The sequence below is a fragment of the Scyliorhinus torazame genome, chromosome 14 (genome assembly GCF_047496885.1).
Source record: "Scyliorhinus torazame isolate Kashiwa2021f chromosome 14, sScyTor2.1, whole genome shotgun sequence".
Classification (NCBI taxonomy): domain Eukaryota; kingdom Metazoa; phylum Chordata; class Chondrichthyes; order Carcharhiniformes; family Scyliorhinidae; genus Scyliorhinus; species Scyliorhinus torazame.
The window spans coordinates 58,906,814-58,920,802 of record NC_092720.1 but is presented as its reverse complement, the minus strand read 5'-3'; the positions used below and the strand labels follow the sequence as shown (position 1 = coordinate 58,920,802).

General features: G+C 52.1%; 1 protein-coding gene across 3 annotated transcripts in view; it reads left to right on the top strand.

Annotated features, from left to right (window-relative positions):
- The window catches only part of clcn2c (chloride channel 2c), an 870,815-nt gene that overhangs the window by 444,056 nt on the left and 412,770 nt on the right, over positions 1–13,989 (top strand). For all 3 annotated transcript variants that reach the window (XM_072474258.1, XM_072474257.1, XM_072474259.1), the window contains one exon: positions 11,845–11,978. In XM_072474258.1, the coding sequence (XP_072330359.1) occupies positions 11,845–11,978 (134 nt within the window). The remainder of the gene's footprint in view (positions 1–11,844; positions 11,979–13,989) is intronic.

Genomic DNA, 13,989 nt, shown 5'->3' with positions numbered 1-13,989 from the left:
AGATCGTGACCTCCCCACGGTCCAAAGTCGGTGTCGACCTTTTCCACGCCAAGGGGCGTGACTATGTCCTCCTGGTCGCCTACTTCTCCAATTACCCTGAAGTGGTGAAACTGTCTGACCTCCTGTTGAAAGCGGTGATTAAAGCATGCAAAGAAACGTTTGCCAGGCATGGGATACCGCTCACGGTGATGAGTGACAACGGTCCCTGTTTTTACAGCCAGGAATGGTCTGATTTTGCCCGCCTATAGAACTTTCGTCACGTAATCTCCAGCCCCCTCGACCCGCAGTCAAACGGGAAGGCCGAAAAAGGAGTCCATATCGTCAAGAGATTACTACGCAAGGCTGCAGACTCAGGCTCCGACTTCAACCTGGCGCTGCTGGCATACAGAGCATCCCCGCTGTCCACTGGGTTGTCTCCCGTGCAGATGCTCATGAACCGCACTCTGCGAACTACGGTTCCAGCCATCCATGTTCCAGACCTTGACCACCTCACGGTCATACAAAAGATGCAGCAGTCTCGGGCCCAACAGAAATCAACATATGACGCTCATGCCACGGATCTCGCCGAGCTGGTCCCAACTGATCGTGTTCGTGTGCAGTTGCCTGATGGCGACTGGTCCGCCACAGCTGTGGTGGTCAAGCAAGTGGCCCCGAGATCGTTCCTTGTCCACATGGCTGATGGCTCCTTCCTACGACGCAACAGACGGGCACTGCGCCGAGTTCCACGCCCGCCACCCAACCATGATGTCCCGCCTCACGCAATGCTTCCTCCGGACGTGCCCTACCACGAGGCCACCGATCTACCAGCAATCCTGCCGACATCTGCCACCACCGCATTGGCGGCGGTCCCGCCTATCCAAGTGCAGGCGGCCCCTGATCCACCCTTGAGGCGGTCAACCAGAATTCGTTGCCCGCCGCAGAGACTGAACTTATAGACTGAACTTTTGCGCAGCTGTGTTACCTTATCGTTTTGACCTCTGTAAATATAGTTTTTTACCGTTTCATCTGCCCTATATCTGCACTAGCGACACCTTTCTGTGTACATAAGGTCATTTTAGCACATTCTGTATATAGTCACGCACATATCACATCCACACGCACATGCACCTTAATATTTATTATATCATCACACACAATACAAAATAAAATAAAAAAAAGGGTGGGAAGTGTCATAATATACATTTATGTATATAATGGAGTGCAGACAGGCAGTGATTGACACGCAGGATGACCAGTAAGCACACAGAACAGAGCAGCCAATCACCAGACAGGATACGACCACTATAAAGCCAGACGGCACCAGTTTCCCCGTTCTCTCGGGACCCAGCTTCTGTGACAGTCAGAGTTAGTGAGCTGGCCAGTGCAAACACCATGTGGTAGCTAGTAAGTCTGGTTAGGCTAGTATCAGGTCTCCAGTCAAGTCAGCATCGTGTCAACCCACAGTTGAACATGTATAATAGTTTAGATGTTAAATAAAATCGTGTTGCACCTTATCAAGTGTTGGAGGTCTGTCTCTCGCTACACTGCATCAAGTGCAGTCCACATCGACCCAGCCTACCCAACACATCACTTATGTGACGGACATGTTGGCAAAGTTGATGGGGGCTGAGGCCTTCCCTCGGCTTCTGGAAGTGGATAGAGTGCACAGAGCTCTCTCGAAGAAGCCACCGAGCGAACGAGCCGCCGAGGGCAATGGTGGTACGCTTTCACCGATTCCTGGACAAAGAACACGTTCTGCGGTGGGCCAAGAAGGAACGGAGCAGCAAGTGGGAGAATTGTGAGCTACGTATTTATCAGGACCTGGGCGCGACTTGGCCAAGTGGCGATCTGGGTTTAATCGGGCAAAAACGGCCCTCTTTAAGTATCCAGCCCATCTGTGGGTCACACATGAGGAACAGGGCTTCTACTTCGAAACAGAAATAAAAGACACTGAAGCCTTGGAGAGTGATTTGTTGGGCTGGGCTGTATAAGTGTAAGTAGTGTTATGTGTATGGCTGTTTTGATGGCTAAAGTTAACTTTGTCTTGCAGGGAGCTGGTTAGAGGGGGGATGGCCTTTGGGCCTGGTTCTGTTTTTGGGTGTTTATTTTCCGAAAGTGGCTGTTTCATTACTTTTTTCTGATGTTTGTTTACTGGGGAATGTGATGCTTTTAATATGTTTGTCCAAGTGGGGGAAGAGGGAACAGAACAATGAGGAGACAGACTGCTTGGTGCCATGGGCGGGCGCTATCAAGTCAGCATGGGTCAGCTGACTCACGGAAGCACAGTGGGGGGTGAGCAGGTGTTAAGCTGGAGCTTGATTTGGGGGGGTTGGGTTTCTAGTGCTGTTGCTAGAGGGGGGGAGCCAGGGAGGGGAGCTGCTTTGCTGACGGAGGAACTGTTACTAGGGGACAAATGGGAGGTCTGGAACGGCGAATGCCCGCGGTGGGGGGGGCTCAAGGAGGTGGAGCGCGCAAGCTAGAGGCTGGGCTGAAAAGGGTGATGGCTAGTTGGTTGTGGGGGGAAGAAAGAGTGGCGAGCCCACCAACCAGGCTGATTGCATGGAACGTCAGAGGGTTGAATGGGCCGGTCAAGAGGGCTCGCGTGTTTGCGCATTTAAGGGGGCTGAAGGCAGACATGGCAATGCTACAAGAGACACACCTAAAGATTATAGACCAGACGAGATTGAGAAAGGGGTGAGTTGGCCAAGTATTCCACTCAGGGCTGGACTCAAAGACCAGTGGGGTAGCGGTCTTGATCAATAAATGAGTTGCATTTGAGGCAGGGAGAATGTCAGACAAGGGGGGTAGGTACATAATGGGAAGTGGGAAGCTGGAGGGGTGCGGGTGGTACCCGTGAACATAAATGCTCTGAATTGGGACGATGTGGAATTTATGAGGCAGGTATTAGGTAAGGTCCCAGACTTAGAGTCACACAACCTGATTATGGGAGGAGATTTTAACACAGTCATTGATCCGGAATTGGACCGGTCAAAATCCAGGACAGGGAGTCTGGCCGCGGCAAAGGAATTGAAGGGGTTTATGAAACAAATGGGGGGAGTAGACCCATGGAGGTTTGCACGGCCAAGGGAAAGGAACATAGAACAAAGAAAAGTACAGCACAGGAACAGGCCCTTCGGCGCTCCAAGCCCGTGCCGACCATGCTGCCCGGCTAAACTACAATCTACTACACTTCCTGGGTCCGTATCCCTCTATTCCCATCCTATTCATGTTATTTGTCAAGATGCCCCTTCAATGTCACTATCGTCCCTGCTTCCACCACCTCCTCCAGCAGCGTGTTCCAGGTACCCACTACCCTCTGTGTAAAAAAACTTCCCTCGTACATCAACTCTAAACCTTGCCCCTCGCACCTTAAACCTATGCCCCCTAGTAATTGACCCCTCTACCCTGGGCAAAAGCCTCTGACTATCCACTCTGCCTATGCCCCTCATAATTTTGTAGACCTCTATCAGGTCACCCCTCAGCCTTCATTGTTCCAGTGAGACCAAACCAAGTTTATTCAACTACTCCTCATAGGTAATGCCCTCCATACGAGGCAGCATTCTGGTAAATCTCTTCCACACCCTCTCTAAAGCCTCCACATCCTTCTGGTAGTGTGACGACCAGAATTGAACACTATAGATTATCATAGAATTTACAGTGCAGAAGAAGGAGGCCATTCGGCCCATCGAGTCTGCACCGGCTCTTGGAAAGAGCACCCTACCCAAGGTCAACACCTCCACCCTATCCCCATAACCCAGTAACCCCACCCAGCACTAAGGGCAATTTTGGACACTAAGGGCAATTTATCATGGCCAATCCACCTAACCTGCACATCTTTGGACTGTGGGAGGAAACCGGAGCACCCAGAGGAAACCCACGCACACACTGGGAGGATGTGCAGACTCCGCACCGACAGTGACCCAAGCCGGAATCGAACCTGGGACCCTGTAGCTGTGAAGCAATTGTGCTATCCACAATGCGACCATGCTGCCCTGTACTCCAAGTGTGGCCTAACTAAGGTTCTATACAGCTGCAACATGACTTGCCAATTCTTATACTCAATGCCCCGGCCAATGAAGGCAAGCATGCCGTATGCCTTCTTGACTACCTTCTCCACCTGTGTTGCCCCTTTCAGTGATCTGTGGACCTGTACACCTAGGTCTCTCTGACTTTCAATAGTCTTGAGGGTTCTACCATTCACTGTATATTCCCTACCTGCATTAGACCTTCCAAAATGCATAACCTCACATTTGTCTGGATTAAACTCCATCTGCCATCTCTCCGCCCAAGTCTCCAAACAATCTAAATCCTGCTGTATCCTCTGACAGTCCTCATCGCTATCCGCAATTCCACCAACCTTTGTGTCGTCTGCAAACTTGCTAATCAGACCAGTTACATTTTCCTCCAAATCATTTATATATACTACAAACAGCAAAGGTCCCAGCACTGATCCCTGCGGAACACCACTAGTCACAGCCCTCCAATTAGAAAAGCATCCTTCCATTGCTACTCTCTGCCTTCTATGACCTAGCCAGTTCTGTATCCACCTTGCCAACTCACCCGTGATCCCGTGTGATTTCACCTTTTGTACTAGACTACCATGAGGGACCTTGTCAAAGGCCTTACTGAAGTCCATATAGACAACATCCACTGCCCTACCTGCATCAATCATCTTTGTGACCTCTTCGAAAAATTCTATCACGTTAGTGAGACACGACCTCCCCTTCACAAAACCATGCTGCCTCTCACTAATACGTCCATTTGCTTCCAAATGGGAGTAGATCCTGTCTCGAAGAATTCTCTCCAGTAATTTCCCTACCACTGACGTAAGGTCCACCGGCCTGTAGTTCCCTGGATTATCCTTGTTACCCTTCTTAAACAGAGGAACACCATTGGCTATTCTCCAGTCCTCCGGGACATCACCTGAAGACAGTGAGGTTCCAAAGATTTCTGTCAAGGCCTCAGCAATTTCCTCTCTAGCCTCCTTGAATATTCTGGGGTAGATCCCATCAGGTCCTGGGGACTTATCTACCTTAATATTTATCAAGACGCCCAACACCTCGTCTTTTTGGATCTCAATGTGACCCAGGCTATCTACACACCCTTCTCCAGACTCAACATCCACCAATTCCTTCTCGTTGTTGAATACTGATGCAAAGTATTCATTTAGTACCTCGCCCATTTCCTCTGGCTCCACACATAGATTCCCTTGCCTATCCTTCAGTGGGCCAACCCTTTCCCTGGCTACCCTCTTGCTTTTTATGTACGAGTAAAAAGCCTTGGGACTTTCCTTAACCCTATTTGCCAATGACTTTTCGTGACACCTTCTAGCCCTCCTGACTCCTTGCTTAAGTTCCTTCCTACTTTCCTTATATTCCACACAGGCTTTGTCTGTTCCCAGCCTTTTAGCCCTGACAAATGCCTCCTTTTTCTTTTTGACAAGGCCTACAATATCTGTCGTTATCTAAGGTTCCCGAAAATTGCCGTATTTATCCTTCTTCCTCACAGGAACATGCTGGTCCTGAATTCCTTTCAACTGACACTTGAAAGCCTCCCACATGTCAGATGTTGATTTACCCTTAAACATCCGCCCCCAATCTAGGTTCTTCAGTTCCCGCCTAATATTGTTATAATTAGCCTTCCCCCAATTTCGCAATTCACCCTAGGACCACTCTTATCCTTGTCCACCAGCACTTTAAAACTTACTGAATTGTTATCACTGTTCCCGAAATGCTCCCCTACTGAAACTTCTGCACCTGGCCGGGCTCATTCCCCAATACCAGGACCAGTACAGCCCCTTCCCTAGTTGGACTGTCTACATATTGTTTTAAGAAGCCCTCCTGGATGCTCCTTACAAACTCTGCCCCGTCTAAGCCGCTGGCACTAAGTGGAGGTGGGAGGGGAGGGAAGGTGAGGGAGGGAGTGGAGGTGGGAGGGGGGGTGGGGGAGGGAGTGGAGGTGGGAGGGGGGTGAGGGAGGGAGTGGAGGTGGGATTGGGTGATGGAGAGTGTGGAGTTGGGAGGGGGGTGAGGGGGGAGTGGAGTTGGGAGGTGGGAGGGGGAGAGTGTGGAGGGTGTCGTCGATCCACGGAAGCCACATGTTAGCCGCCCTGATATGGCAGGACGGTGCCGAGGACACAACCGCAGGTTGTTGTGTGGCTGATGGGCACAGGCGACTGGCACACTGGTGAGGAGTATGGTGTGAACTGACCATTGGACACAGACAGTGACCAGGTGTTAGGCTCGGTGCGTATCTGCAGCGCGACCAGGCCACCGGGGCACACAGGGATCCCATGCAACCCGGCTGGCGAGGTGTGGAAGAACCTCCGTGTAACATGACGTTTCTCTGCCCCCCACCAACCTCCTACAGGTCACCATGTTTGTCAACCAGACAGCGATGTTCACTGCCGTGGTTGGAGCCGCAGCTCTGCGGGTGGCCATCCGGCAGCGTAGACTCAGACGGCCCACAGTGGCTGCAGATGCAGCGGTTGCTGCTGCAGCAGAGGGGATGGCTGCGGAGTGGCCCATCGTCGCCGCGCAGGCCGCAGGCGCTCAGGGCCGGAATGTCCAAGGGGATGCCGAGGGGAACATTGACCCCCCCGACGGCGAGGAATGCACAGGAAGCGGGCACTGATATCGAAGTGCTTGGGGGGGAGGAGGAGGAACCACTGATGGTGGTGCCAGGGCGCCACAGGCGTCCAGCAAGGCCGAGGGTGTACCGTGACAGAATGTCGTTCGAGGCCCTACCAGATATCACGTGCAGGAGGAGACTACGGTTCAGCAGGGAGACAGTCGCACATATATGCCATCTCGTGGTGCACCTTGCACCACTTGGAACGGGTGGAGGACACGCTATACCAGTCTCCAACAAGGTGAAGGTAGCCCTAAATGTTTAAGCTATCGGTTCCTTTCAGGCGCCGAGCGGGGACCTATCCGGGATCTCACAGGCATCGGTCCACAGGTGCATCAGGGCCGTGACCAACGCCTTGTACTCCATCGCGGACAGGTACATTAAATTCCTCGAGGACCGAGCACAGCAGGAAGCACGGGCACGTGGATTCGCCAAGGTGGCCGGGATACCGATGGTCCAGGGTGTCATCGATGGTCTGCACGTCCACATGCGCCCACCTGCAGACAGCAGGGAAGTGTTCATGAACAGGAAGGGCGCATACTCCATGAACATTCAGATGGTGTGCGACCCCCACATGAAGATCATGCACGTGTGTGCAAGGTACCCCGGGAGTGTGCATAATGCCTACATTCTGGCACAGTCGTTCATCCCCGCAATGTTTGATGGATGCCCCCCCCCTCCCCCGGCTGAGGGGCTGGTTGCTGGGCGACAGGGGCTATCCGTTGAGGTCATGGCTGATGACGCCAATACGGAGGCCTCGGACCTATACAACGAGGCCCATGCAGCAACCAGGGGTGTGGTGGAGCGGTGCTTCGTGCTGCTGAAGATGCAATTCAGATGCCTGGACCGATCAGGAGGGTCCCTGCAGTACCGGCCTGACAGGGTCGGTCACAGAGTTGTGGTCTGCTGTGCGCTGCACAACATTGCCATGCAGAGGGGAGATGCCCTGGTGGAGGAGTCGGAGGGAGGATCCGACAGCACCGGAGCCAACGCAAACGAAGAGGAGGAAGAGGAGGATGGCGTGCATCAAAGTGGGGGAGGGGTGCAGGACACAGACACTGCCTGGGTGCTGGTTACGTCCAGGAGGCTGCGCGACGGCACCGCCGGGGACAGCGGGCACGCGACACGTTGGTGGCCGCACGGTTCATGCACCGTGGGGGAGGGATTCACTGAACACTGCCACTTGCACCGTCAGTCCTGCACACGGGCACCACACAGCACTCACCACTACCCTCGCACCACGTTTACGGCACCAATTCCACATCACCTTACCACTGCGGCACTACGGGATTGCACAACATTGATGATTGGGTAAGCGGGTGTTATCAGTGCCATGTTGAATGATGACAGCCCGCTCTGCGATGAGCTGTGAGCTCAGATTCGCCAGCCGAGGTCTGACTCATGGCTATAGCTGAACCATACACTCCAGTGGTCACATCCTTCGTAACGGACATTTCATCACGTGCCCGTGTGGGGTAGCTGGTGTTGGAGTGCCGAGGACTACGGTGTCCGATTTTGGGAGGCGGGGGGAAAGGGTCAGCACATCCAGCACCGACGTTGAACCGCTCGTTAACCACAGCACCACTCAGTCACCCTCACGAGCCCCTTCGCACCGGACATAGCACAGTTCCTAACTTCTTTGCCTTACGGACCCTACCACTACGTCTAGGTGTCTCCCCAGATGGTACAACAGGAGTGGAGGCGGACTGCTGAGAATCACGCCCTGCGACGTGGCTCCCCGTCGGCACGCGTTTCCTGTGGCGGCCGGCTTCGATGGGCCAGGGTGCTCGGTAGGCATGCTGGATGGCGTGGTGCCACCCTGTCCTGCTCGCTGCCCACCAGATGCGCCAGGGACGGAATGGGGGAGGCCGAGTGTCCCGGGAACTCCCTTGCTGGAGGTAATGGGACGGGCCCCAGAACCACCTCCTCCCTCGGGAAGCCCGGTGGCCCCCGGGCCTCACTGTGAGATGGAGGTGCGATCGGAGACATGACCCGTTGCACCACCGACACCTGGCGCTGCCGGTCCTGGAGGCCTGCAGCGGTATCAACCACGGTCCGAATGTTCGCAGAGACGGAGCCCAGGGAGTGCGACATTCCTGCCAGGGACTGTGCTATCTCAAACTGTGAATGCACTACGTCATCCATCACGTGCGGCAGGCGGTCTATGCTCTTCGCGACTGACTGTTGGGACTGTGCCATCGCCTGCTGGGACCGGGCCATGGCATGGTGAGACACGCCAGGGCCCGGAGAGCGGCGGCAATGTCCTGTTGGCTCTGGCGCATGGCAAACTGTGAGAGGGCAGCCCGCTCCTGGGCCATGGATGACGCATATACGTGAAGCCCAACGCTTTGCAGAACCTGACCAATGGCCAAAACCGTTTCACCCATTGCCTCCACCGCGGACGCCACCTGTGCGGTGTCGGCCTGGGTGGCTGCGATGAGCGGCACCACTCCCTGCTCCTGGATGCGAATGGACTCCTCCAACTGCGTGTGCAGGTCCTGGAAGATGGCCCTCATCCCGTTATTCAGTCCCTCGGTGTCCACATGCATCCGTTGTCCGGGTGGGTCAGTTACATCCAGGAACCCGGAAACCGTCTGGGTGGCAGCTGTTTGCTGGGCCTGGGCTGCCCTCCGACCGTCCAGCCCCTCGGCTGCTCCAAACTCCACCTGCTGTATCGGCTCGGCTGTGTGCTGCGCACCAGACCGTGACCCGGGAGCCTCATCACTTATCTGCCCAACGAAAATGAGTGTCTCTGCGATGGTGGATGGTGTGGGAGACAGCAGTGCCGCTAGCTCGAGGTCATCGTCCGTTAGGAAGTCTGGTGTGTACTGGTCCCCTTCATGGCCCTGCGCAGGGTGCATGCGGACCATGTCATGTTGCCCTCCAGGTGATTCCGTGGACTGTGTGGCCGTTCTCTGTGCGTCATCGTCACTGTCCGTCCTGTGCCCCTCAGTATTGTCTCTGACCGTCGTATGTGCGTCCCTGTCCAGCGTCCCAGACTGAGAGGGTGGCCCTCCTGTCCGCCCGACTGCCACCCTCTGGCGTGCGTCCCTGGGTGCGCTTGAGGTTGGAGATGGTCGGCTGTGTCTTGGCCGAGACGACCCTGGACGTTCGGCGGCTGGCCCTGGGGAACACAACGATACGGGGTTCGTTAGACACGCTGGGCTGGGCGTATGGTGGTGCTGGGGGCAGTGTGTGAGGGGGGAGTGGATCGAGGGTGCAGTGGCCAGAGTGTGAGGGGGGAGTGGATCGAGGGTGCAGTGGCCAGAGTGTGAGGGGGCGATGACGGGTTGAGGGGGGGGGGGGTGAGGACATGCAGGGTTGTCTCACTTGCTTCTGCGCCTCCGACCTGGCATGTTGCGACCTCCCGGGTGGCGGATCCCCCAGCGAGGTCCAGGGCGCTCTGCTCGGGGGGGGGTTTGGTTAAAGCATCACAATTAGGTGGGTATCATCAGGGCGTGCAGATATAGGCTATATTAATGCTGGGTGAGGAGACAGTTGGAGCCACGCCATGGCATCTCTCCAGGGGAAGTCCCGGTGCTCATGTGGGTCGAGTACAACGTTGTGCACCCTGAACCCACCCCCCCACCCCACTTCCCCCCCCTCGTGCCCGGCGGATGGGGGGGGGAGGGGGTTGGTTGTGACCCGGGGGCGCCCTCGTGGCACTTACCCTGGCAGCCCGAGTGAGGTCGTGCAGCTTCTTCCTACACTGCTCCCCGGACCGGGGGGGTGTGCCCCACAGCACTCACAGCGGTGCCAACTTCACGCCAACAGCGCCTCACCGTGCTGGAAGGCTGGCGATGTCCACGTCCTGGGCAGAGAGGGTGGCCCTTCGGAGTTCAACCTTATCGAGGAGGGTGTCCAGGTCCGTGTCCCGGAACCTTGGTGCAGCTCGTCGGGGCTCAGCCATCTCTCCTCCTTCTCCTCCTCCTGGGTCCGTCCATTCGCGGATCGCGCCATTTATGGCACAGCGCCGTGTCATTCGGGCGCCGCGCGCTTATGCCGCTGCTTTCACGACACGCCCCCGTGTTCCTCGCGGCCCCGCTCCTAGCCCATTTTCGGGCCCTGAATCGATCGCGATCGGGGCAGTTTCACGCTGTTGTGAAACTCGACGGCTTTCACGATGGCGTGGGCACATAGTCGCGGGAGCGGAGAATCGCGCCCCTGGATTAGTGACATGGTTGGGTTTCTCAGTCTCGAGAAGATAAAGTTCGCCTTAAGAGGGTCAATGGTTGTGTTCACCCGGAGGTGGCAGCTGTTCGTCAACTTTCTCGGGGAAAATTAAAATGTCAGCAGATGCAGTATTCCAAAGGGGGTGGGGGGAGAGTGCCGGATTGTTGTTTTATGGTTGGGGCGTGTGGAGATTGGGATGGCGGTGGAAATGTTTATTGTACCATGTTTATGTCATTGTTATTGTTCTTATTATAAAAACTTTCAAATATCTTAATAAAATATATATTTTTTAAAAAATAAATGTTTATGAGCTGGGCTGCAATGGAAGTACTGCTTTATTTTAGAGCTTGGAATGTGTTCAAACGATGATTAAAAATTAAATTGGTGGTAAATTGATTCTCCCACCCCAATATTCCTTCTGCTAGGCAATACTTCATATTCAGGTGGCATTGATGCAAATCTACGATACTGGCTAATGGAACAGGCTACTGCCAATACATTAAATACTGATGATCCTGTTAAAAAAACTTGGGAGAGAACTGTGTCAGTTCCTGGTACCAACAAATAGTAGGAGGAAGACATTAATCTAGGATAGGGGAAAAGAACTGAATTCTAACACAGGACCAAGATAATAAATTAGGCAGAGTGGTTATATAATATATATCCTGATAATGACCATGTACTAATTATTGCGTGCTGCAGCTTAAAAACTATTGTTCAGGTGCCAGAAACTTAATGAAGATTTTCACTGTGTATTGCTTCGCCCTTGGAGGTGAAGATAACCATGTTCATCACCTGGGGTTTTTGGTGGGTAGAGCGGTGACACCTCAGGCTGCAGGTAGCTCAGTGCTTATGCAGTGGGAAAACTGCAGGTGCAAATGCCATCCTTGCACACTGCTAAATAGCATTGAAGCCACATTTCAAGACACTATAATACTATTTAAGGACAGCATAGCAGTAATGGCATTTTGGAAAGTTAAACTTTATCTTTGGCAAGCATTCATTGCAGGTTAAAAATGCCAACTTTTCAAACAGTTTGATATGTATTATTTTTTTCAACAGGATCGGGGATACCGGAGATGAAGACTATCCTGCGTGGGGTGGTGCTAAAAGAGTACCTCACTTTAAAAACATTTGTAGCCAAAGTGATCGGTTTAACCTGTGCATTAGGAAGTGGGATGCCATTAGGTAAAGAGGTAAGAAACTTGATTATCATCAGTTATATTTGAGACTTTTGACCAACAAGTGGATTGTCAGCTCAAACTATTGATACAAAAGAGGATTGAATATTTTAATTACTAAAGGGCCAACACCTTATTTTCACTTGGTTGAAGAGTAGATAGAGGCCAAAGTTGCTGGTGCATAAAGGGTAATTGGATACATAAATAATGCATTGTTGAAGAAAATGGTCCAGTTATTAAAACTGTTAACCATATCAGTTTGAGGCAATGGATAGGTAGCATTAATGCAGTTCAACATCTCCTAGTAACATTTATACATATGGACTTGCATTTCCCAGGGCTTCTGCATTGATATGAAGCTGTGACAGAGGCCTCACCCACCCCAACTTTGAGATTTCCCTGTTTTGCCCACTGTAAAGCTGAGCCGATGTTATGGTGGCCCATGCATGGGAAGAGATCAGAAAGTTGAAAGGGTGCACAGGAGTGCAAATCTTTAAAACTAGTTTGCTTGAGATTCACATCCATTATTCCAAAGCTGCAGCTTCTGAATATTTAAAGGAGCATTTTGAAAGCTGCTGAGAAATTAATTATTGGATTTTGCCTGGCCGTTCCATTGTTCATGTGCTTTGAGGAGGAGATGAATGAGAACACAGAGGAGGAAACAGTGGTGTAATGAGGCGAGTGCAAGGAGTTACCATAGGCACACCGTGACACAGGCTCAACAGGCGACAGAAAACCTGTTTGATTTTTCCTGCAGGCAATGTCTGAAAATGTTGTGGTTTCATCTGACATCGTAACACCGAGACATCAGCTGTTAAAACCCGACTTGTAGCCTTTATGCCCAGGGCACTGCATTATGTGTGGCAGTGATGATGACAATAGTGCTCAATATCTATGCAACTGGATGCTCTAAACAATCTCTGACATGAGTTACATCAGTCAGTCAATATCTTCTGATAGAGAGGGTTTCCTCGATCAAGTCTTTGCCTTTTTGACAACATTCAGTTAATCTAATCCTTCCAATATTCTCTTTAAAATTAATGACCTAATAAGGACAACTCCCTGGGGAAAATACACAGGATTCTAACAGAAATGTACATTTTTGTTATTACCTTACTCTTCATTATGCCATATTGCTGTCTCTTATTATTATGGTTATCTCTTGAACCTAAAACACTTAATAAGCATAATCCTAACCTCTCATCTTGCATGGTGTTAGCTCATTGTCAGGAGGCGATGAGCTTTGTGGCTGAGACTTTACCAGTGGAGTCCTTAAGGATTAAGAGGGCACTCACCTCAGCGAATCTGATGCTCTTGAAGAATCGGTAAATAAGACTGCAAGGAAAATGGAATACGATTCTAGCAGTATCATGTAGATGGGCATGGTCCCAACCCATCATTTTAAAATACAGGCCTTCATGTCAGTATGACTTCATCTTTACACAGCACAATTTTTGAGCGGATCATGTAGACATTGTTAGAAGAGGAGGCTCTTAATCTAAGATCAGTTTACTTGACAGGTCAACTGCTTTGCTGAGCAAAGGATGCTGGGGAAGGGTCTGAGGTCAAGGCTTCTGGCCAAACAAGAAAGGACATTGAAACAGAGTTTTTGAAGAGATGAGGTAAAGGAAGGGAGGTGAACCTATTGCTGACCAGTTTCAGAGAAATTACTGGTCTACCAGCAGAGCAGACTCGATGGGCTGAATGGCCTGCTTCTGCTCCTATGGCTTCTGGTCTGTTAAGTAAATAGGAAATAACAAAGCATTTCCATACTATTTGATGAAGAGCATTAGGTTTAATAACCCATTATATACATTATTCTAAAGGACCCTGAGCCAGAATTCTCTGGTCGTTAGAATTCTCTTTTCCCCGCTGGCAGCACATCGCCCGTCCATGGGTTTTCCAGTGTCGTGGAGTAGCTTCAATGGGAAATCCCAATGACAAGCAGCAGAAAGAGAGAATCCCGCTGCCGTGACCTGGGAGACCTGAGACTCCGGCCCCTGATTTATTGTTGTCTCCATTGCAT